Source organism: Panulirus ornatus, chromosome 56 (assembly GCF_036320965.1).
Source record: "Panulirus ornatus isolate Po-2019 chromosome 56, ASM3632096v1, whole genome shotgun sequence".
In the NCBI taxonomy this organism is placed as follows: domain Eukaryota; kingdom Metazoa; phylum Arthropoda; class Malacostraca; order Decapoda; family Palinuridae; genus Panulirus; species Panulirus ornatus.
The window spans coordinates 34,676,462-34,701,281 of NC_092279.1; the positions used below are offsets into that span (position 1 = coordinate 34,676,462).

The window sequence follows — 24,820 nt, forward strand, 5'->3', positions numbered from 1 at the left end:
TATATATATATATATATATATATATATATATATATATATATAAATATATATATATATATATATATATATATATATATATATGTATCATCTCTGAGGATAGGGGAGAAAGAATACTTCCCAAGTATTTCCTGCGTGTCGTACAAGGCGACTAAAAGGGGAGGGAGCGAGGGGCCGGAAATCCTTTCCTCTCGTTTTTTTTTAATTTTCCAAAAGAAGGAACAGAGAAGGGGGCCAGGTGAGGATATATCCTCAGACGCCCTGTCCTTTGTTCATAACGCTACTTTGCTAACGCGGGAAATGGCGAATAGTTTGAAAGAAAGAGGGGCAAGTATGAAGTCTGTTGGGGATGAGAGAGCTTGGGAAGTGAGTCAGTTGTTGTTCGTTGATGATACAGCGCTGGTGGCTGATTCATGTGAGAAACTGCAGAAGCTGGTGACTGAGTTTGGTAAAGTGTGTGAAAGAAGAAAGTTAAGAGTAAATGTGAATAAGAGCAAGGTTATTAGGTACAGTAGGGTTGAGGGTCAAGTCAATTGGGAGGTAACTTTGAATGGAGAAAAACTGGAGGAAGTAAAGTGTTTTAGATATCTGGGAGTGGATCTGGCAGCGGATGGAACCATGGAAGTGGAAGTGGATCATAGGGTGGGGGAGGGATGAAAATTCTTGGAACCTTGAAGAATGTGTGGAAGTCGAGAACATTATCTCGGAAAGGAAAAATGGGTATGTTTGAAGGAATAGTGGTTCCAACAATGTTGTATGGTTGCGAGGCGTGGGCTATGGATAGAGTTGTGCGCAGGAGGATGGATGTGCTGGAAATGAGATGTTTGAGGACAATGTGTGGTGTGAGGTAGTTTGATCGAGTAAGTAACGTAAGGGTAAGAGAGATGTGTGGAAATAAAAAGAGCGTGGTTGAGAGAGCAGAAGAGTGTGTTTTGAAATGGTCTGGGCACATGGAGTGAATGAGTGAGGAAAGATTGACCAAGAGGATATATGTTTCGGAGGTGGAGGGAACGAGGAGGAGTGGGAGACCAAATTGGAGGTGGAAAGATGGAGTGAAAAAGATTTTGTGTGATCGGGGCCCGAACATGCAGGAGGGTGAAAGGAGGGCAAGGAATAGAGTGAATTGGATCGATGTGGTGTACCAGGGTTGACGTGCTGTCAGTGGATTGAATCAGGGCATGTGAAGCGTCTGGGGTAAACCATGGAAAGCTGTGTAGGTGTGTATATTTGCGTGTGTGGACGTATGTATATACATGTGTATGGAGGTGGGTTGGGCCATTTCTTTCGTCTGTTTCCTTGCGCTACCTCGAAAACGCGGGAGAGCAAAAATGGGTATGTTTGAAGGAATAGTGGTTCCAACAATGTTGTATGGTTGCGAGGCGTGGGCTATGGATAGAGTTGTGCGCAGGAGGATGGATGTGCTGGAAATGAGATGTTTGAGGACAATGTGTGTTGTGAGTTGGTTTGATCGAGTAAGTAACGTAAGGGTAAGAGAGATGTTTGGAAATAAAAAGAGCGTGGTTGAGAGAGCAGAAGAGGGTGTTTTGAAATGGTTTGGGCACATGGGGAGAATGAGTGAGGAAAGATTGACCAAGAGGATATATGTGTCGGAGGTGGAGGGAACGAGGAGAAGAGGGAGACCAAATTGGAGGTGGAAAGATGGAGTGAAAAAGATTTTGTGTGATCGGGGCCTGAACATGCAGGAGGGTGAAAGGAGGGCAAGGAATAGATTGAATTGGAGCGATGTGGTATACCGGGGTTGACGTGCTGATAGTGGATTGAATCAGGGCATGTGAAGGGTCTGGGATAAACCAGGGAAAGCTGTGTAGGTATGTATATTTGCGTGTGTGGACGTATGTATATATATGTGTATGGGGGTGGGTTGGGCCATTTCTTTCGTCTGTTTGCTTGCGCTACCTCGCAAACGCGGAAGACAGCGACAAAGCAAAAAGAAAAAAAAAAAAAAATATATATATATATATATATATATATATATATATATATGTATATATATATATCCCTGGGGATCGTCGAGAAAGAATACTTCCCACGCATTCCTCACGTGTCGTAGAAGGCGACTAAAGGGGACGTGAGCGGGGGGCAAGAAACCATCCCCTCCTTGTATTTTGACTTTCTAAAAGGTGAAACAGAAGAAGGAGTCACGCGGGGAGTGCTCATCCTCCTCGAAGGCTCTGATTGGGGTGTCTAAATGTGTGTGGATGTAACTAAGATGAGAAAAAGGAGAGATAGGTAGTATGTTTGAGGAAAGGAGCTTTGATGTTTTGGCTCTGAGTGAAACGAAGCTCAAGGGTAAATGGGAAGAGTGGTTTGGGAATATCTTGGGAGTAAAGTCAGTGGTTAGAAAGAGGATAAGAGCAAGGGAAGGAGTAGCACAACTCCTGAAACAGGAGTTGTGAGAGTATATGATAGAGTGTAAGAAAGTAAATTCTCGATTGATGTGGGTAAAACTGAAAGTTGATGGAGAGAGTTGGGTGATTATTGGTGAATATGCACCTGGGCATAAGAAGAAAGATCATAAGAGGCAAGTCTTTTGGGAGCAGCTGAATGAGTGTGTTAGTGGTTTTGATGGTCAAGACCGGGTTATAGTGATGGGTGATGTAAATGCAAAGGTGAGTAATGTGGCAGTTGAGGGAATAATTGGTCTACATGGGGTGTTCAATGTTGAAAATGGAAATGGTCAGGAGCTTGTAGAATTATGTGCTGAAAAAGGACTGGTGATTGGGAATACCTGGTTTAAAAAGAGAGATATACATAAGTATACGTATGTAAGTAGGAGAGATGGCCAGAGAGCGTTATTGGATTACGTGTTAATTGATAGGCGCGCGAAAGAGAGACTTTTCGATGTTAATGTGCTGAGAGGCGCAACTGGAGGGATGTGTGATCATTATCTTGTGGAGGCGAAGGTGAAGATTGGTAAGGGTTTTCAGAAAAGAAGGTAGAATGTTGGGGTGAAGAGAGTGGTGAGAGTAAGTGAATTTGGGAAGGAGACTTGTGTGAGAAAGTACCAGGAGAGACTGAGTACAGAACAGAAAAAGGTGAGAACAAAGGAGGAAAGGAGAGTGGGGAGGAATGGGATGTATTTAGGGAAGCAGTGATGGCTTGCGTAAAAGATGCTGGTGGCATGAGAAGCTTGGGAGATGGGTTGATTAGAAAGGGCAGTGAGTGGTGGGATGAAGAAGTAAGATTATTAGTGAAAGAGAAGAGAGAGGCATTTCCAAGATTTTTGAAGGGAAAAAATGCAAATGAGTGGGAGGTGTATAAAAGAAAGAGGCAGGAGGTCAAGAGAAAGGTGCAAGAGGTGAAAAAGAGGGCAAATGAGAGTTGGGGTAAGAGAGTATCATTAAATTTTAGGGAGAATAAAAAGATGTTTTGGAAGGAGGTAAATAAAGTGCGTAAGACAAGGGAGCAAATGGGAACTTCACTGAAGGGGGCTAATGGGGAGGTGATAACAAGTAAAGGTGATGTGAGAAGGAGATGGAGTGAGTATTTTGAAGGTTTGTTGAATGTGTTTGATGATAGAGTGGCAGATATAGGGTGTTTTGGTCGATGTGGTGTGCAAAGTGAGAGGGTTAGGGAAAATGATTTGGCAAACAGAGAGAAGGAATTAAAAGCTTTGCGGAAGATGAAAGCCGGCAAGGGAGCAGGCTTGGATGGTATTGCAGTGGAATTTATTAAAAAAGTTGGTGACTATATTGTTGAATGGTTGGTAAGTTTATTTAATAAATGTATGATTCATGGTGAGGTACCTGAGGATTTGCGGAATGCTTGCATAGTGCCATTGTACAAAGGCAAAGGGGATAAGAGTGAGTGCTCAAATCACAGAGGTATAAGTTTATTGAGTATTCCTGGTAAATTATATGGGAGGGTATTGATTGGGAGGGTTAAGGCATGTATAGAGCATCAGATTAAGGAAGAGCAGTGTGGTTTTAGAAGTGGTAGAGGATGTGTGGATCAGGTGTTTGCTTTGATGAATTTTTGTGAGAAATACTTAGAAAAGCAAATGGATTTGTATGTAGCATTTATGCATATGGAAAAGGCATATTATAGAGCTGATAGAGATACTCTTTGGAAGGTATTAAGAATATGTGGTGTGGGAGGCAAGTTGTTAGAAGCAGTGAAAAGCTTTTATCGAGGATGTAAGGCATGTGTACGTGTAGAAAGAGAGGAAAGTGATTGGTTCTCAGTGAATGTAGGTTTGCGGCAGGGGTGTGTGATGTCTCCATGGTTGTTTAATTTGTTTATGGATGGGGTTGTTAGGGAGGTGAATGCAAAGGTTTTGGAAAGAGGGGCAAGTATGCAGTCTGTTGGTGGATGAGAGAGCTTGGGAAGTGAATCAGTTGTTGTTCGCTGATGATACATCGCTGGTGGCTGATCCATGTGAGAAACTGCATAAGCTGGTGAATGAGTTTGGTTAAGTGTGTGAAAGAAGAAAGTTAAGAGTAAATGTGAATAAGAGCAAGGTTATTAGGTGCAGTATCGTTTAGGGTCATGTCAATTGGAAGTTAAGTTTAAATGGAGAAAAACTGATGGAAATTAAGTGTTTTAGATATCTGGGAGTGGATCTGTCAGCGGAGGGAACCATGGAAGCGGAAGTGATTCTTATGGTGGGGGAGGGGGCGAAAATTGTGGAAGCCTTGAAGAACGTTTGGAAGTCGAGAACATTATCTCGGAAAGCAAAAATGGGTATGTTTGAAGGAATAGTGGTTCCAACAATGTTGTATGGTTGCGAGGCGTGGGCTATGGATAGAGTTGTGCGCAGGAGGATGGATGTGCTGGAAATGAGATGTTTGAGGACAATGTGTGGTGTGAGGTGGTTTGATATGTATATATATATATATATATATATATATATATATATATATATATATATATATATATATATATATATATATATATATATATATATATATATATATATATATATATATATATATATATATATATATATATATATATATATATATATATATATATACACGTACATAATCATACATATACACATGTACATAATTAATACTGTCTGCCTTTATTTATTCCCATCACCACCTCGCCACACATGGAATAACTACCCCCAAACTCCTCATATGTGCGAGGTAGCGCTAGGAAAAGTCAACAAAGGCCACATTCTTTCACACTGTCTCTAGCAGTCATGTCATAACGCACCGAAACCACAGCTCCCTTTCCACATCCAGGCCCTTGAGAACTATCCATGGTTTACCCCAAACGCTTCATATGACCTGATTCAATCCATTGATAGCACGTCGACCCCAGTATACAACATCGTTCCAATTCACTCTATTCCCTGCACGCCTTTCACCCTCCTGCATGTTAAGGCCCGATCACTAAAAATCTTTTTCACTCCATCTTTCCACCTCCAATTGGGTCTCCCACTTCTCCTCGTTCCCTCCACCTCTGACACATATATCCTCTTGGTCAATCTTTCCTTACTCATTCACTCTGTGACCAAACCACTTCAAAACACTTTTCTTCTCTCTCAACCACACACCTTTTATTACCGCACATCTCTCTTAACCTATTATTCCATATTCGATCAAACCACCTCACACCACATATTGTCCTCAAACATCTCATTTCTAGCACATCCACCCTCCTCCGCACAACTCTTTCTATAGCCCACGCCTCGCAGCCATTTAACATTATTGGAATCACTATTGATTCAAACATACCCATTTTTGGTTTCCGAGATAATGGTCGCGACTTCCACACATTCTTGAACTCTCCCAGAACTTTCGCCCCCTCCCCCACTCGATGATTCACTTCCTCTTCCATGGTTCCATCCACTGACAAATCCACTCCCAGATATCTAAAACACTTCACTTCCACCAGTTTTTCTCCATTCAAATTTACCTCCCAGTTGTCTTCTCCCTCAACCCTACTGTACCTAATAACCTTGCTCTTATTCACATTTACTCTCAGCTTTTTTTTTAGACACACTTTACCAAACTCAGTCTTCAGCACCTGCAATTTCTCACATGAATCAGCCACATGTGCTGTATCATCAGCGAACAACAACTGACTCACTTCCCAAGCTCTCTTATCTACAACAGACTGCACAATTCACCTCTTTCCAAAACTCTTGCATTCACCTCCCTAACAACCCCATCCATAAACAAATTAAACAACCATGGAGACATCGAATACCCCTGCCACAAACCAACATTCATTGAGAACCTATCAATTTCCTCTCTTCCTACACTTACACATGCCTTACATCCTCGATAAAAACATTTCACTGCTTCTAACAACTTGCCTCCCACACCATATATTCTTAATACCTTCCACAGAGCACCTATATCAACTCTATCAACTCTATCTCCTCCTTGTATTTTAACTTTCTGAAAGCGGAGACAAGAAGAAGGAGTCACGCGGTAAGTGCATATCTTCCTCGAAAGCTCAGACTGGGGTGTCTAAATGTGTGTGGATTTAACGAAGATGAGAAAAAAGGAGAGAGAGCTAGTATGTTTGAGGAAAGGAACCTGGGTGTCTTGGCTCTGAGTGAAACGAAGCTCAAGGGTAAATGGGAAGAGTGCTTTGCGAATTTCTTGGGAGTTAAGTCAAGGGTTAGTGAGAGGACAAGAGCAAGGTAAGGAGTAGCATTACTCCTGAAACAGGAGTGGTCAGAGTATGTGACAGAGTGAAAGAAAGTAAAGTCTAGATTCATATCGGTAAAACTGAAAGTGGATGGAGAGAGATGGGTGATTATTGGTGCACATGCACCTGGACATGAGAAGAAAGATCATGAGAGGCAAGTGCTTTTGGGAGCAGCTGATTGACTGTGTTAATAATGCTGAAGTAGAAGACCGTGTTATATTGATGGGGGATTTGAGTGCAGAGGTGAGTAATATGGCAGGTGAGGAAATAATTGGTGTCCATGGGGTGTTCAGTGTTGTGAAAGGAAATGGTGAAGAGCTTGTAGATTTATGTGCTGGAAAAGGACTTGTGATTGGGAACACCTGGTTTAAAAAGAGAGATATACATACGTATACGTATGTAAGTACGAAAGGTGGCCAGGGAGCGTTATTACATTACGTGTTAATTGACAGGCGCGTGAAAGACAGAGTGAGGAGCTTGCCAAGGAGACTTGTGAGAGGAAGTACCAGGAGAGACTGAGTACAGGATGGAAAGAGGTTAGAACAAAGGACGTAAGGGAAGTGGCTGAGGAAAGGGATGTATTTATGGAAGCAGTGATGGCATGCGTAAAAGTTGCTTGTGGCATAAGAAGCATGGGATGTGGGCAGATTAGAAAGGATAGTGATTGGTGGGATGAAGAGGTAAGATTGTTAGTGAAAGAAAAAAGAAAGGCATTTGGACGATTTTTGCGAGGAAATAATGCAAATGAGTGGGAGATGTATAAAAGAAAGAGGCAGGAAGTGAAGAGATAGGTGCAAGAGGTGAAAAAAGGGCAAATGAGAGTTAGGGTGAGAGAGTATCGTCAAATTTTAGTGAGAATATAAAGATGTTTTGGAAGGAGGTAAATAAAGTGCGTAAGACAAGGGAACAATGGGAATTTCAGTGAAGGGGGCTAATGGGGAGGTGATAACAAATAGTGTTGATACGAGAAGATGGAGTGAGTACTTTGAAGGTCTGTTGAATTTGTTTGACGATAAAGTGGCAGATATAGGGTGTTATGGTCGAGGTGGTGTGCAAAGTGAGAGGGTTAGGGAAAATGATATGGTAAACAGAGAAGAGGTAGTAAAAGCTTTGCGGAAGATGAAAGCCGGCAGGGCAGCGGGTTTGGATGGAAAAACTGTGGAATTTATTAAAAAAGTTGGTGACTGTATTGTTGGCTGGTTGGTAAGGTTATTTGTTGTATGTATGACTCATGGTGAGGTGCCTGAGGATTGTCGGAATCCTTGCATAGTGCCATTGTACAAAGGCAAAGGGGATAGAGGTGAGTGAGTGCTCAAATCAAAGAGGTATAAGTTTGTTGAGTATTCCTGAGAAATTATATGGAAGGGTATTGATTGAGAGGGTGAAGGCACATACAGAGCATGAGATTGGGGAAGAGCAGTGTGGTTTCAGAAGTGGTACAGGATGTGTGGATCAGGTGTTTGCTTTGGAGATTGCATGTGAAAAATACTTAGAAAGGAAATGGAGTTGTTTGTAACATTTATAGATCTGGAGAATTTTATGGTGAAAAAAGTGGTGAGAGTAAGTGAGCTTGGGAAGGAGCTTTGTGTGAGGATGTACCAGGAGAGACTGAGTATACAATGGAAAAAGGTGAGAAGAAAGGACGTTAGGGGAGTGGGGGAGGAATGGGATGTATTTTTGGAAGCAGTGATGGCTTGCGCAAAAGATGCTTGTGGCATGAGATACGTGGGGGTGGGCATGTTTGAAAGGGTAGTGAATGTTGGGATGAAGAGGTAAGATTATTAGTGAAAGAGAAGAGATAGGCATTTGGACGATTTTTGGAGGTAAATAATGCAAATGACTGGGAGATATATAAAACAAAGAGAAAGAGGTCAAGAGAAAGGTGCAAGAGGTGAAAAAGAGGGCAAATGAGAGTTAGGGTGAGAGAGTATCATTAAATTTTATAGAGAATAAAAAGATGTTTTGGAAAGAGGTAAATAAAGTGAGTAAGACGAGAGAACATATGGGAACTTCCGTGAAGTGGGCAACTGAGGAGGTGACAACAGGTAATGATTTGAGAAGGAGATGGAGTGAATATTTTGAAAGTTTGTTAAATGTGTTTGATGATAGAGTGGCATATACAGTGTGTTTTTGAGGTGCCTGAGGATTGTCGGAATCCTTGCATAGTGCCATTGTACAAAGGCAAAGGGGATAGAGGTGAGTGAGTGCTCAAATCAAAGAGGTATAAGTTTGTTGAGTATTCCTGAGAAATTATATGGAAGGGTATTGATTGAGAGGGTGAAGGCACATACAGAGCATGAGATTGGGGAAGAGCAGTGTGGTTTCAGAAGTGGTACAGGATGTGTGGATCAGGTGTTTGCTTTGGAGATTGCATGTGAAAAATACTTAGAAAGGAAATGGAGTTGTTTGTAACATTTATAGATCTGGAGAATTTTATGGTGAAAAAAGTGGTGAGAGTAAGTGAGCTTGGGAAGGAGCTTTGTGTGAGGATGTACCAGGAGAGACTGAGTATACAATGGAAAAAGGTGAGAAGAAAGGACGTTAGGGGAGTGGGGGAGGAATGGGATGTATTTTTGGAAGCAGTGATGGCTTGCGCAAAAGATGCTTGTGGCATGAGATACGTGGGGGTGGGCATGTTTGAAAGGGTAGTGAATGTTGGGATGAAGAGGTAAGATTATTAGTGAAAGAGAAGAGATAGGCATTTGGACGATTTTTGGAGGTAAATAATGCAAATGACTGGGAGATATATAAAACAAAGAGAAAGAGGTCAAGAGAAAGGTGTAAGAGGAGAAAAGAGGGTAAATGAGAGTTAGGGTGAGAGAGTATTATTAAATTTTATAGAGAAAAAAAAGATGTTTTGGAAGGAGGTAAATAAAGTGAGTAAGACGAGAGAACATATGGAAACTTCAGTGAAGGGGGCAAATGAGGAGGTGAAAACAAGTAGTGGTGATGTAAGAAGGAGATGGAGGATGTATTTTGAAAGTTTGGTAAATGTGTTTGATGATAGAGTGGCATATAAACGGTGTTTTGGTTGAGGTGGTGTGCAAAGTGAGAGGGTTAGGGAAAATGGTTTGATAAATAGAGAAGAGGTAGTAAAAGCTTTGCGGAAGATGAAAGCCGGCAAGGCAATGGGTTTTGATGGTATTGCAGTGGAATTTATTAAAAAAGGGGATGACTGTATTGTTGACTGGTTGGTAAGGTTATTTAATGTATGTATCACTCATGGAGAGGTGCCTGAGGATTGGAGGAATGCTTGTATAGTGCCATTGTACAAAGGTAAAGATGACAAAGGTGAGTGCTCAAATTACAGAGGTAGAGGTTTATTGAGTATTCCTAGGAAATCATATGGGAGGGTATTGATTGAGAGGGTGAAGGCATGTACAAAGCATCAGATTGGGGAAGAGCATTGTGGTTTCAGAAGTGGTAGAGGATGTGTGTATCAGGTGCTTGCTTTGAAGAATGTATGAGACATACGTAGAAAAGCAAATGGATTTGTATGTATCATTTATGGATCTGGAGAAGGCATATGATAGAGTTGATAGAGATGCTCTGTGGAAGGTATTAAGAATATATGGTGTGGGAGGCAAGTTGGTAGAAGCAGTAAAAACTTTTTATTGGGATGTAAGGCATATGTACGTGTAGGAAGAGAGGAAAGTGATTGGTTCTCAGTGAATGTAGGTTTGCGGAAGGGGGTGTGTGATGTCTCCATGGTAGTTTAATTTGTTTATGGATGGGGTTGTTAGGGAGGTGAATGCAAGAGTTTTGGAAGAAGGGGCAAGTATGCAGTCTGTTTTGGTTGAGAGAGTTTGGGAAATGAGTCACTAGTTGTTCGCTGATGGTACAGCGCTGGTGGCTGATTCATGTGAGAAACTGCAGAAGCTTGTGACTGAGTTTGGTAATGTGTGTGACCAAACCACTTCAAAACACCCTCTTCTTCTCTCTCAACCACACTCCTTTTATTACCACACATCTCTCAACCTATTATTCCATATTCGATCAAACCACCTCACACCATATATTGTCCTCAAACATCTCATTTCTAGCACATCCACCCTCCCCCGCACAACTCTATCTATAGCCCACGCCTCGCAGCCATATAACATTATTGGAATCACTATTCCTTCAGAGATAAGCATTTTTGGTTTCCGAGATTATGTTCGCGACTTCCACATATTCTTGAACTCTCCCAGAACTTGCGCCCTCTCCCCCACCCGATGATTCACTTCCGCTTCCTTGGTTCCATGCGCTGCCAAATCGACTCCCAGATATCTATAACACTTCACTTCCACCAGTTTTTCTCCATTTAAATTTACCTACCCAGTTGTCTTCTCCCTCAACCCTAGGGTACCTAATGACATTGGTCTTATTCATATTTACTCTCAGCTTTTTTTTTAGACACACTTTACCAAACTCAGTCGTCAACACCTGCAGTTTCTCACATGAATCACCCGCATGCGTTGTATCATCAGCGAACAACAACTCACTCACATCCCAAGCTCTCTTATCTACAACAGACTGCACACTTGCCCCTCTTTCCAAAACTCTTGCATTTACCTCCCTAACAACCCCATCCATAAACAAATTAAACAACATGGAGATATCAAACACCCCTGCTGCAAACCAACATTCACTGAGAACCAATCATTTTCCTCTCTTCCTACACCTACACATCCCTTACATCCTCGATAAAAACATTTCACTTCTTCTAACACCTTGCGTCCCAAAACATACATTCTTAATACCTTCAACAGAGCACCTCTATCAACTCTATCAACTCTATCTCCTCCTTGTATTTTAACTTTCTTAAATGGGAAACAGAAGAAGGAGTCACGCGGGGAGTGCTCATCCTCCTCGAAAGCTCGGATTGGAGTGTCTAAATGTATGTGGATTTAACCAAGATGGCAAAAAAGAAGAGAGAGGTAGTATGTTTGAGGAAAGGAACCTGGATGTCTTGGCTCTGAGTGAAACGAAGCTCAAGGGTAAATGGGAAGAGCGGTTTGCGAATTTCTTGGGAGTAAAGTCAAGGGTTAGTGAGAGGACAAGAGCAAGGGAAGGAGTAGCATTACTCCTGAAGCAGGAGTGGTCAGAGTATGTGACAGAGTGTAAGAAAGTAAAGTCTAGATTCATATCTGTAATTCTGAAGGTGGATGGAGAGAGATGGGTGATTATTGGTGAACATGCACCTGGACATGAGAAGAAAGATCATGAGAGGCAAGTGTTTTTGGGAGCAGCTGATTGACTGTGTTAGTAGTTATGATGTAGGAGACCGTGTTATATTGATGGGGGATTTGAATGCAAAGGTGAGTAATATGGCAGTTGAGGAAATAATTGGTGTACATGGGTTGTTCAGTGTTGTGAAAGGAAATGGTGAAGAGCTTGTAGATTTATGTGCTGAAAAAGGACTTGTGATTGGGAACACCTGGTTTAAAAAGAGAGATATACATACGTATACGTATGTAAGTACGAAAGGTGGCCAGGGAGCATTATTACATTACGTGTTAATTGACAGGCGCGGGAAAGACAGAGTGAGGAGCTTGCCAAGGAGACTTGTGTGAGGAAGTACCAGGAGAGACTGAGTACAGGATGGAAAGAGGTGAGAACAAAGGACGTAAGGGAAGTGTGGGAGGAAAGGGATGTATTTATGGAAGCAGTGATGGCGTACGTAAAAGTTGCCTGTAGCATGAGAAGCATGGGATGTGGGCAGATTAGAAAGGGCAGTGATTGGTGGGATGAAGAAGTAAGATTGTTAGGGAAAGAAAAGAGAAAGGCATTTGGAAGATTTTTGCGAGGAAACAATGCAAATGAGTGGGAGATGTATTAAAGAAAGAGGCAGGACGTGAAGAGATAGGTGCAAGAGATGAAAAAAGGGCAAATAAGAGTTAGGGTGAGGAAGTACCAAGAGAGACTGAGTATACAATGGAAAAAGGTGAGAAGAAAGGACGTTAGGGGAGTGGGGGAGGAATGGGATGTATTTATGGAAGCAGTGATGACTTGCGCAAAAGATGCTTGTGGCATAAGATGCGTGGGGGGTGGGCATGTTAGAATGGGTAGTGAGTGTTAGGAAGAAGAGGTAAGATTATTAGTGAAAGAGAAGAGATAGGCATTGGGACGATTTTTGGAGGGAAATAATACAAATGACTGGGAGATATATAAAACAAAGAGAAAGAGGTCAAGAGAAAGGTGCAAGAGGTGAAAAAGAGGGCAAATGAGAGTTAGGGTGAGAGAGTATCATTAAATTTTATAGAGAATAAAAAGATGTTTTGGAAAGAGGTAAATAAAGTGAGTAAGACGAGAGAACATATGGGAACTTCCGTGAAGTGGGCAAATGAGGAGGTGACAACAGGTAATGATTTGAGGAGATGGAGTGAATATTTTGAAAGTTTGTTAAATGTGTTTGATGATAGAGTGGCATATACAGTGTGTTTTGGTCGAGGTGGTGTGCAAAGTGAGAGGGTTAGGAAAATGGTTTGGTAAATAGAGAAGAGGTAGTAAAAGCTTTGCGGAAGATGAAAGCTGGCAAGGCAGCGGGTTTTGATGGTATTGCAGTGGAATTTATTAAAAAAGGGGGTGACTGTATTGTTGACTGGTTGGTAATGTTATTTAATGTATGTATGACTCATGGAGAGGTGCCTGAGGATTAGCAGAATGCTTGCATAGCCCCATTGAACAAAGGTAAAGATAACAAAGGTGAGTGCTCAAATTACAGAGGTATAAGTTTATTGAGTATTCCAGGGAAATTATATGGGAGGGTATTGATTGAGAGGGTGAAGGCATGTACAAAGCATCAGATTGGGGAAGAGCATTGTGGTTTCAGAAGTGGTAGAGAATGTGTGTATCACGTGTTTGCTTTGAAGAATGTATGTGAAATACGTAGAAAAGCAAATGGATTTGTATATATCATTTATGGATCTGGAGAAGGCATATGATAGAGTTGATATAGATGCTCTGTGGAAGGTATCAAGAATATATGATGTGGGAGGCAAGTTGGTAGAAGCAGTAAAAACTTTTTATCGGGGATGTAAGGTATGTGTACGTGTAGGAAGAGAGGAAAGTGATTGGTTCTCAGTGAATACATGTTTGCGGCAGGGGTGTGTGATGTCTCCATGGTAGTTTAATTTGTTTATGGATGGTGTTGTTAGGGAGGTGAATGCAAGAGTTTTGGAAAGAAGGGTAAGTATGCAGTCTGTTTTGGCTGAGAGAGCTTGGAAAAGGAGTCACTTGTTGTTCGCTGATGGTACAGTGCTAGTGGCTGATTCATGTGAGAAACTTCAGAAGCTTGTGACTGAGTTTGGTAAAGTGTGAAAGAAGAAAGTTGAGAGTAAATGTGAATAAGAGCAAGGTTATTAGGTACAATAGGTTTGAAGGACAAGTCAACTGGGAGGTAAGTTTGAATGGAGAAAAACTGGAGAAAGTAAAGTGTTTTAGATATCTGGGAATGGATTTGGCAGCGGATGGAACCATGGAAGCGGAATCATAGGGTGGGGGAGGGGGCGAAAATTCTAGAAGCCTTGAAAAATGTGTGGAAATCGAGAAGTTTTTCTCGGAGAGCAAACATGGTTATATCTGAATGAATAGTGGTACCAACAATATTGCATGGTTGCGAGGCGTGGGCTATGGATAGAGTTGTGCGTAGGAGCGTGGATGTGCTGGAAATGAGATGTTTGAGGACAATATGTAGTGTGAGGTGGTTTGATCCAGAAAGCAATGTAAGGGTAAGAGAGATGTGTGGAAATAAAAGGAGTGTGGTTGAGACAGCAGAAGAGAGTGTTTTGAAATGGTTTAGTCACATCGAGAGAATGAGTGAGGAAAGATTGACCAAGAGGATATATGTGTTAGAGGTGGAGGGAACGAGAAGTGGGAGACCCAATTGGAGGTGGAAAGATGGACTAAAAAAGATTTTGAGTGATCGGGGCCTGAACATGCAGGAGGGTGAAAGGCGTGCAAGGAATAGATTGAATTGGAACGATGTGGTATACCGGGGTTGACGTGCTGTCAATGGATTGAACCAGGGCATGTGAAGCGTCTGGGGTAAACCATGGAAAGTTCTGTGGAGCCTGGATGTGGAAAGGGAGCTGTGGTTTCGGTACATTATTATATGACAGCTGGAGACAGTGTGAACGAATGGGGCGTTTTTTGTTTTTTCCTAGCGCTACCTCGCACACATGAGGGCGGAGGGGATGTTATTCCATGGGTGGAGAGGTGGCGATGGGAATAAATAAAGGCAGACAGTATTAACTGTGTACATATTTATATGTATATATATATATATATATATATATATATATATATATATATATATATATATATATATATATATATATATATATATATATATATATATATATATATATATATATATATATATATATATATATATATATATATAAATATATATATATATATATATATATATATATATATATATATATATATATATATATATATATATATATATATGTATATATATATATATATATATGTATTAACTTTCTAAAATGGGAAACAGAAGAAGGAGTCACGCGGGGAGTGATCATCCTCCTCGAAGGCTCAGAGTGGGGTGCCTAAATGTGTGTGGATGTAACTAAGATGAGAAAAAGGAGAGATAGGTAGTATGTTTGAGGTAAGGAACTTTGATGTTTTGGCTCTGAGTGAAACGAAGCTCAAGGGTAAAGGGGAAGAGTGGTTTGGGAATGTCTTGGGAAGAAAGTCAGGGGTTAGTAAGAGGATAAGAGCAAGGGAAGGAGTAACACTACTCCTGTAACAGGATTTGTGAGAGTATATGATAGAGTGTAAGAAAGTAAATTCTCGATTGATGTGGGTAAAACTGAGAGTTGATGGAGAGAGTTGGGTGATTATTGGTGTATATGCACCTGGGCATAAGAAGAAAGATCATAAGAGGCAAGTCTTTTGGGAGCAGCTGAATGAGTGTGTTAGTGGTTTCGATGGTCAAGACCGGGTTATAGTGATGGGTGATGTGAATGCAAAGGTGAGTAATGTGGCAGTTGAGGGAATAATTGGTCTACATGGGGTGTTCGATGTTGAAAATGGAAATGGTCAAGAGCTTGTAGAATTATGTGCTGAAAAAGGACTGGTGATTGGGAATACCTGGTTTAAAAAGAGAGATATACATAGTATACGTATGTAAGTAGGAGAGATGGCCAGAGAGCGTTATTGGATTACGTGTTAATTGACAGGCGTGCGAAAGAGAGACTTTTGGATGTTAATGTGCTGAGAGGTGCAACTGGAGGGATGTCTGATCATTATCTTGTGGAGGCTAAGGTGAAGATTAGTATGGGTTTTCAGAAAAGAGGAGTGAATGTTGGGGTGAAGAAGGTGGTGAGAGTAAGTGAGCTTGGGAAGGAGAGACTGTGTACAGAATGGAAAAAGGTGAGAACAATGGAAGTAAGGGGAGTGGGGGAGGAATGGGATGTATTTAGGGAATCAGTGATGGATTGCGCAAAAGATGCTTGTGGCATGAGAAGAGTGGGAGGTGGGCTGTTTAGAAAGGGTAGTGAGTGGTGGGATGAAGAAGTAAGAGTATTAGTGAAAGAGAAGAGAGAGGCATTTGGACGATTTTTGCAGGGAAAAAATGCAATTGAGTGGGAGAAGTATAAAAGAAAGAGACAGGAGGTCAAGAGAAAGGTGCAAGAGGTGAAAAAAAGGGCAAATGAGAGTTGGGGTGAGAGACTATCAGTAAATTTTAGGGAGAATAAAAAGATGTTCTGGAAGGAGGTAAATAGGGTGCGTAAGACAAGGGAGCAAATGGGAACTTCAGTGAAGGGGCGTAAATGGGGAGGTGATAACAAGTAGAGGTGATGTGAGAAGGAGATGGAATGAGTATTTTGAAGGTTTGTTGAATGTGTCTGATGACAGAGTGGCAGATATAGGGTGTTTTGGTCGAGGTGGTGTGCAAAGTGAGAGGGTTAGGGAAAATGATTTGGTAAACAGAGAAGAGGTAGTAAAAGCTTTGCGGAAGATGAAAGCCGGCAAGGCAGCAGGTTTGGATGGTATTGCAGTGGAATTTATTAAAAAAGGGGGTGACTGTATTGTTGACTGGTTGGTAAGGTTATTTAATGTATGTATGACTCATGGTGAGGTGCCTGAGGATTGGCGGAATGCGTGCATAGTGCCATTGTACAAAGGCAAAGGGGATAAGAGTGAGTGCTCAAATTACAGAGGTATAAGTTTGTTGAGTATTCCTGGTAAATTATATGGGAGGGTATTGATTGAGAGGGTGAAGGCATGTACAGAGCATCAGATTGGGGAAGAGCAGTGCGGTTTCAGAAGTGGTAGAGGATGTGTGGATCAGGTGTTTGCTTTGAAGAATGTATGTGAGAACTACTTAGAAAAGCAAATGGATTTGTATGTAGCATTTATGGATCTGGAGAAGGCATATGATAGAGTTGATAGAGATGCTCTGTGGAAGGTATTAAGAATATATGGTGTGGGAGGCAAGTTGTTAGAAGCAGTGAAAAGTTTTTATCGAGGATGTAAGGCATGTGTACGTGTAGGAAGAGAGGAAAGTGATTGGTTCTCAGTGAATGTAGGTTTGCGGCAGGGGTGTGTGATGTCTCCATGGTTGTTTAATTTGTTTATGGATGGGGTTGTTAGGGAGGTAATGCAAGAGTCTGGAAAGAGGGGCAAGTATGAAGTCTGTTGGGGATGAGAGAGCTTGGGAAGTGAGTCAGTTGTTGTTCGCTGATGATACAGCGCTGGTGGCTGATTCATGTGAGAAACTGCAGAAGCTGGTGACTGAGTTTGGTAAAGTGTGTGGAAGAAGAAAGTTAAGAGTAAATGTGAATAAGAGCAAGGTTATTAGGTACAGTAGGGTTGAGGGTCAAGTCAATTGGGAGGTGAGTTTGAATGGAGAAAAACTGAGGAAGTGAAGTGTTTTAGATATCTGGGAGTGGATCTGTCAGCGGAGGGAACCATGGAAGCGGAAGTGATCTTAGGGTGGGGGAGGGGGCGAAAATTTTGGGAGCCTTGAAGAACGTTTGGAAGTCGAGAACATTATCTCGGAAAGCAAAAATGGGTATGTTTGAAGGAATAGTGGTTCCAACAATGTTGTATGGTTGCGAGGCGTAGGCTATGGATAGGTTTATGCGCAGGAGGGTGCATGTGCTGGAAATGAGATGTTTGAAGACAATATTTGGTGTGAGGTGGTTTGATCGAGTAAGCAATGTAAGGGTAAGAAAGATGTGTGGAAATAAAAAGAGCGTGGTTGAGAGAGCAGAAGAGGGTGTTTTGAAATGGTTTGGTCACATGGAGAGAATGAGTGAGGAAAGATTGACCAAGAGGATATATGTGTCAGAGGTGGAGGGAACGAGGAGAAGTTGGAGACCAAATTGGATGTGGAAAAATAGAGTGAAAAAGATTTTGAGTGATCGGGGCCTGAACCTGGAGGAGGGTGAAAGGCGTGCAAGGAATCGAGTGAATTGGAACGATGTGTTATACCGGGGTTGACGTGCTGTCAATGGATTGAATCAGGGCATGTTAAGCGTCCGGGGTAAACCGTGGAAAGTTCTGCGGGGCCTGGATGTGGAAAGGGAGCTGTGGTTTCGGTGCATTATTACATGACACCTAGAGACTGAATGTGAACGAATGGGCCTTTGTTGTCCTTTCCTAGCGCTACATCGCACACATGAGGGGGGAGGGGATGTTATTTCATGTGTAGCGAGGTGGAGATGGGAATAAATAAAGGTAGACAGTGTCTATTATGTACATATTTATATATGTATATATATATATATATATATATACATATATATATATATATATATATATATATATATATATATATATATATATATATATATATATATATATATATATATATATATATATATATATATATATATATATATATATATATATATATATATATATATATATGTATATATATACATATATACACGTACATAATCATACATATACACATGTACATAATTAATACTGTCTGCCTTTATTTATTCCCATCACCACCTCGCCACACATGGAATAACTACCCCCAAACTCCTCATATGTGCGAGGTAGCGCTAGGAAAAGTTAACAAAGGCCACATTCTTTCACACTGTCTCTAGCAGTCATGTAATAATGCACCGAAACCACAGATCCCTTTCCACATCCATGCCCCAGAGAACTACCCATGGTTTACCCAAGACGCTTCATATGCCCTGATTCAACCCATTGACAGCACGTCGACCCCAGTATACAACATCATTTCAATTCACTCTATTCCCTGCACGCCTTTCACCCTCCTGGGTGTTAAGGCCCAATCACTCAAAATCTTTTTCACTCTATCTTTCCACCTCCAATTGTTTCTCCCTTCTCCTCGTTCCCTCCACCTCTGACACATATATCCTCTTGGTCAATCTTTCCTTACTCATTCACTCTTAGTGACCAAACCACATGAAAACACCCTCTTCTTCTCTCTCAACCACACTCCTTTTATTACCGCACATCTCTCTTACCCTATTATTCCATATTCGATCAAACCACCTCACACCACATATTGTTCTCAAACATCTCATTTCTAGCACATCCACCCTCCTCCGCACAACTCTTTCTATAGCCCACGCCTCGCAGCCATATAACATTATTGGAATCACTATTAATTCAAACGATACCCATTTTTGGTTTCCGAGATAATGGTCGCGACTTCCACACATTCTTGAACTCTCCCAGAACTTTCGCCCCCTCCCCCACTCGATGATTCACTTCCGCTTCCATGGTTCCATCCACTGGAAAATCCACTCCCAGATATCTAAAACACTTCACTTCCAAAAGTTTTTTTCCATTCAAATTTACCTCCCAGTTGTCTTCTCCCTCAACCCTACTGTACTTAATAACCTTGCTCTTATTCACATTTACTCTCAGCTTTTTTTTTAGACACACTCTACCAAACTCAGTCATCAGCACCTGCAATTTCTCACATGAATCAGCCACATGCGCTGTATCATCAGCGAACAACAACTGACTCCCTTCCCAAGCTCTCTCATCTACAACAGACTGCACAATTCCCCTCTTTCCAAAACTCTTGCATTCACCTCCCTAACAACCCCATCCATAAACAAATTAAACAACCATGGAGACATCGAATACCCCTGCCACAAACCAACATTCATTGAGAACCTATCAATTTTCTCTCTTCCTACACTTACACATGCCTTACATCCTCGATAAAAACATTTCACTGCTTCTAACAACTTGCCTCCCACACCATATATTCGTAATACCTTCCACAGAGTACCTCTATCAACTCTATCAACTCTATCTCCTCCTTGTATTTCAACTTTCTAAAAGCGGAAACAAGAAGAAGGAGTCACGCGGTAAGTGCATGTCGTCCTCGAAAGCTCAGACTGGGGTGTCTAAATGTGTGTGGATGTAACGAAGATGAGAAAAAAGGAGAGAGAGCTAGTAAGTTTGAGGAAAGGAACCTGGATGTCTTAGCTCTGAGTGAAACGAAGCTCAAGGGTAAATGGGAAGAGTGGTTTGCGAATTTCTTGGCAGTTAAGTCAAGGGTTAGTGAGAGGATAAGAGCAAGGGAAGGAGTAGCATTACTCCTGAAACAGGAGCGGTCAGAGTATGTGACAGAGTGAAAGAAAGTAAAGTCTAGATTCATATCGGTAAAACTGAAAGTGGATGGAGAGAGATGGGTGATTATTGGTGCACATGCACCTGGACATGAGAAGAAAGATCATGAGAGGCAAGTGCTTTTGGGAGCAGCTGATTTACTGTGTTAGTAATGCTGAAGTAGAAGACCGTGTTATATTGATGGGGGATTTGAGTGCAAAGGTGAGTAATATGGCAGGTGAGGAAATAATTGGTGTACATGGGGTGTTCAGTGTTGTGAAAGGAAATGGTGAAGAGCTTTTAGATTTATGTGCTGAAAAAGGACTTGTGATTAGGAACACCTGGTTTAAGGAGCGTTATTACATTACGTGTTAATTGACAGGCGCGCGAAAGACAGAGTGAGGAGCTTGCCAAGGAGACTTGTGTGAGGAAGTACCAGGAGAGACTGAGTACAGGATGGAAAGAGGTAAGAACAAAGGACGTAAGGGAAGTGGCGGAGGAAAGGGATGTATTTATGGAAGCAGTGATGGCTTGCGTAAAAGTTGCTTGTGGCATGAGAAGCATGGGATGTGGGCAGATTAAAAAGGATAGTGATTGGTGGGATGAAGAAGTAAGATTGTTAGTGAAAGAAAAGAGAAAGGCATTTGGACGATTTTTGCGAGGAAATAATGCAAATGAGTGGGAGATGTATAAAAGAAAGAGGCAGGAGGTGAAGATATAGGTGCAAGAGGTGAAAAAAGGGTAAATGAGAGTTAGGGTGAGAGAGTATCGTCAAATCTTAGTGAGAATAAAAAAATGTTTTGGAAGGAGGTAAATAAAGTGCGTAAGAGAAGGGAAGAAATGGGAACTTCAGTGAAGGGGGCTAATGGGGAGGTGATAACAAGTAGTGTTGATGTGAGAAGATGGAGTGAGTACTTTGAAGGTCTGTTGAATTTGTTTGACGATAAAGTGGCAGATATAGGGTGTTATGGTCGAGGTGGTGTGCAAAGTGAGAGGGTTAGGGAGAATGATTTTGTTAACAGAGAAGAGGTAGTAAAAGCTTTGCGGAAGATGAAAGCCGGCAAGGCAGCGGGTTTGGATGGTAAAACTGGGAATTTATTAAAAAAGGGGGTGACTGTATTGTTGGCTGATTGGTAAGGTTATTTGTTGTATGTATGACTCATGGTGAGGTGCCTGAGGATTGTCGGAATCCTTGCATAGTGCCATTGTACAAAGGCAAAGGGGATAAGAGTGAGTGCTCAAATCAAAGAGGTATAAGTTTGTTGAGTATTCCTGAGAAATTATATGAAAGGGTATTGATTGAGAGGGTGAAGGCACATACAGAGCATGAGATTGGGGAAGAGCAGTGTGGTTTCAGAAGTGGTACAGGATGTGTGGATCAGGTGTTTGCTTTGGAGATTGCATGTGAAAAATACTTAGAAAGGAAATGGAGTTGTTTGTAACATTTATAGATCTGGAGAATTTTATGGTGAAAAAAGTGGTGAGAGTAAGTGAGCTTGGGAAGGAGCTTTGTGTGAGGATGTACCAGGAGAGACTGAGTATACAATGGAAAAAGGTGAGAAGAAAGGACGTTAGGGGAGTGGGGGAGGAATGGGATGTATTTATGGAAGCAGTGATGGCTTGCGCAAAAGATGCTTGTGGCATGAGATGCGTGGGGGTGGGCATGTTTGAAAGGGTAGTGAGTGTTGGGAAGAAGAGGTAAGATTATTAGTGAAAGAGAAGAGATAGGCATTGGGACGATTTTTGGAGGGAAATAATACAAATGACTGGGAGATGTATAAAACAAAGAGAAAGAGGTCAAGAGAAAGGTGCAAGAGGTGAAAAAGAGGGCAAATGAGAGTCAGGGTGAGAGAGTATCATTAAATTTTATAGAGAATAAAATGATGTTTTGGAAAGAGGTAAATAAAGTGAGTAAGACGAGAGAACATATGGGAACTTCAGTGAAGGGGGCAAATGAGGAGGTGACAACAAGTAGTGGAGATGTGAGAAGGAGATGGAGTGAGTATTTTGAAAGTTTGTTAAATGTGTTTGATGATAGAGAGGCATATACAGTGTGTTTTGGTCGAGGTGGTGTGCAAAGTGAGAGGGTTAGAAAAATGGTTTGGTAAATAGAGAAGAGGTATTAAAAGCTTTGCGGAAGATGAAAGCTGGCAAGGCAGCGAGTTTTGATGGTATTGCAGTGGAATTTATTAAAAAAGGTGGTGACTGTATTGTTGACTGGTTGGTAAGGTTATTTAATGTATGTATGACTTATGGAGAGGTGCCTGAGGATTAGCAGAATGCTTGCATAGTCCCATTGTACAAAGGTAAAGATAACAAAGGTGAGTGCTCAAATTACAGAGGTATAAGTTTATTGAGTATTCCAGGGAAATTATATGGGAGGGTATTGATTGAGAGGGTGAAGGCATGTACAAAGCATCAGATTGGGGAAGAGCATTGTGGTTTCAGAAGTGGTAGAGAATGTGTGTATCACGTGTTTGCTTTGAAGAATGTATGAGAAATACGTAGAAAAGCAAATGGATTTGTATATATCATTTATGGATCTGGAGAAGGCATATGTTAGAGTTGATATAGATGCTCTGTGGAAGGTATTAAGAATATATGGTGTGGGAGGCAAGTTGGTAGAAGCAGTAAAAACTTTTTATCGGGGATGTAAGGCATGTGTGCGTGTAGGAAGAGAGGAAAGTGATTGGTTCTCAGTGAATATATGTTTGCGGCAGGGGTGTGTGATGTCTCCATGGTAGTTTGATTTGTTTATGGATGTTGTTAGGGAGGTGAATGCAAGAGTTTTGGAAAGAGGGGCAAGTATGCAGTCTGTTTTGGCTGAGAGAGCTTGGGAAAGGAGTCACTTGTTGTTCGCTGATGGTACAGTGCTGGTGGCTGATTCATGTGAGAAACTAAAGAAGCTTGTGACTGAGTTTGGTAAAGTGTGTGAAAGAAGAAAGTTGAGAGTTAATGTGAATAAGAGCAAGGTTATTAGGTACAGTAGGTTTGAAGGACAAGTCAACTGGGAGGTAAGTTTGAATGGAGAAAAACTGGAGGAAGTAAAGTGTTTTAGATATCTAGGAATGGATCTGGCAGCGGATGGAACCATGGAAGCGGAATCATAGGGTGGGGGAGGGGGCGAGAATTCTGGGAGCCTGGAAAAATGTGAGGAAGTCGAGAACATTATCTTGGAGAGCAAAAATGGGTATATTTGAATGAATAGTGGTTCCAACAATGTTACATGGTTGCAAGACGTGGGCTATGGATAGAGTTGTGCGCAGTAGGGTGGATGTGCTGGAAATGAGATGTTTGAGGACAATATGTGGTGTTTGGTGGTTTGATCGAATAAGTAATAATAGGGTAAGAGAGATGTGTGGTAATAAAAAGAGTGTGGTTGAGAGAGCAGAAGAGGTGTTTTGAAATGGTTTTGTGACATGGAGAGAATCATTGAGGAAAGACTGACCAAGAGGATATATGTGTCAGAGGTGGAGGAAACGAGGAGAAGTGGGAGACCAAATTGGCGGTGGAGAGATGGAGTGAAAAAGATTTTGAGTGTTCGGAGCCTGAACATGCAGGATGGTGAAAGGCGTGCAAGGAATAGAGTGAATTGGAACAATGTAGTATACCGGCGTTGACGTGCTGTCAATGGATTGAACCAAGGCATGTGAAGCGTTTGGGGTAAACCATTGAAAGTTCTGTGGTGTCTTGATGTGGAAAGTGAGCTGTGGTTTCAGTGCATTATTTCATGACAGCTAGAGACTGAGTGAGAACGGTTGTGGCCTTTGTTGTCTTTTCCTAGCGGTACCTCGCACACATGAGGGGGGAGGGGGTTGTTATTTCATGTTTGGCGAGGTGGCGATGGGAATGATTAAAGACAGACAGTATGAATTATGTACATGCGTATTATGTATATGTATGTATGTATATATATATGTATAAGTTGAGATGTATAGGTATGTATATTTGCGTGTGTGGACGTGTATGTATATACTTGTGTATGCGGGTGGGTTCGGCCATTCTTTCGTCTGTTTCCTTGTGCTACCTCGCTAACGCGGGAGACAGCGACAAAGGAAAAAAAAAAAAAATATATATATATATATATATATATATATATATATATATATATATATATATATATATATATATATATATATATTTCTATGAGTCCACGAGGAAAATGAAACACGGTAAGTTCCCAAGTGCAATTTCGTGTAATAATGACATCATCAGGGGAGACACAAGAGAGAAATATAACAGTCAGTTGATATACAAGTAAGAGACGTCATTTGGTAAACATGCGATTGTCGAAGACAGACAACGAGCGTATCAGAAACTTATTAATTTACAAATTTTATCTACAATAAAGTTATCTAATTTGTATAGACTATCATTAATGTCAACATATAATTCTTTGTGTATTTGATAATAGAAGATTCAATATTTCTTGTGGTAATAGAGTTAATAACTAAGATGGCATTACTCCAGTTAATAGAATGATTATAATGATTATAATGATAATAATAATAATGATAATGATAATGATAGAAATGATAATTATAATGATAATAATAATAATAATGATAATGATGATAATGATAATTATAACAATGATAATGATAATACTACCACTACT

At 41.1% G+C, this 24,820-nt stretch overlaps 1 protein-coding gene across 1 annotated transcript in view; it reads left to right on the forward strand.

The window, feature by feature from the left end:
- The first annotated feature begins 20,403 nt into the window (after positions 1–20,403).
- The window catches only part of LOC139765808 (uncharacterized), a 296,756-nt gene continuing 292,339 nt past the window's right edge, over positions 20,404–24,820 (forward strand). The window contains exons 1-2 of the mRNA XM_071693602.1: positions 20,404–20,424; positions 20,585–20,624. Coding sequence (XP_071549703.1) covers positions 20,404–20,424; positions 20,585–20,624 — 61 coding nt within the window. The remainder of the gene's footprint in view (positions 20,425–20,584; positions 20,625–24,820) is intronic.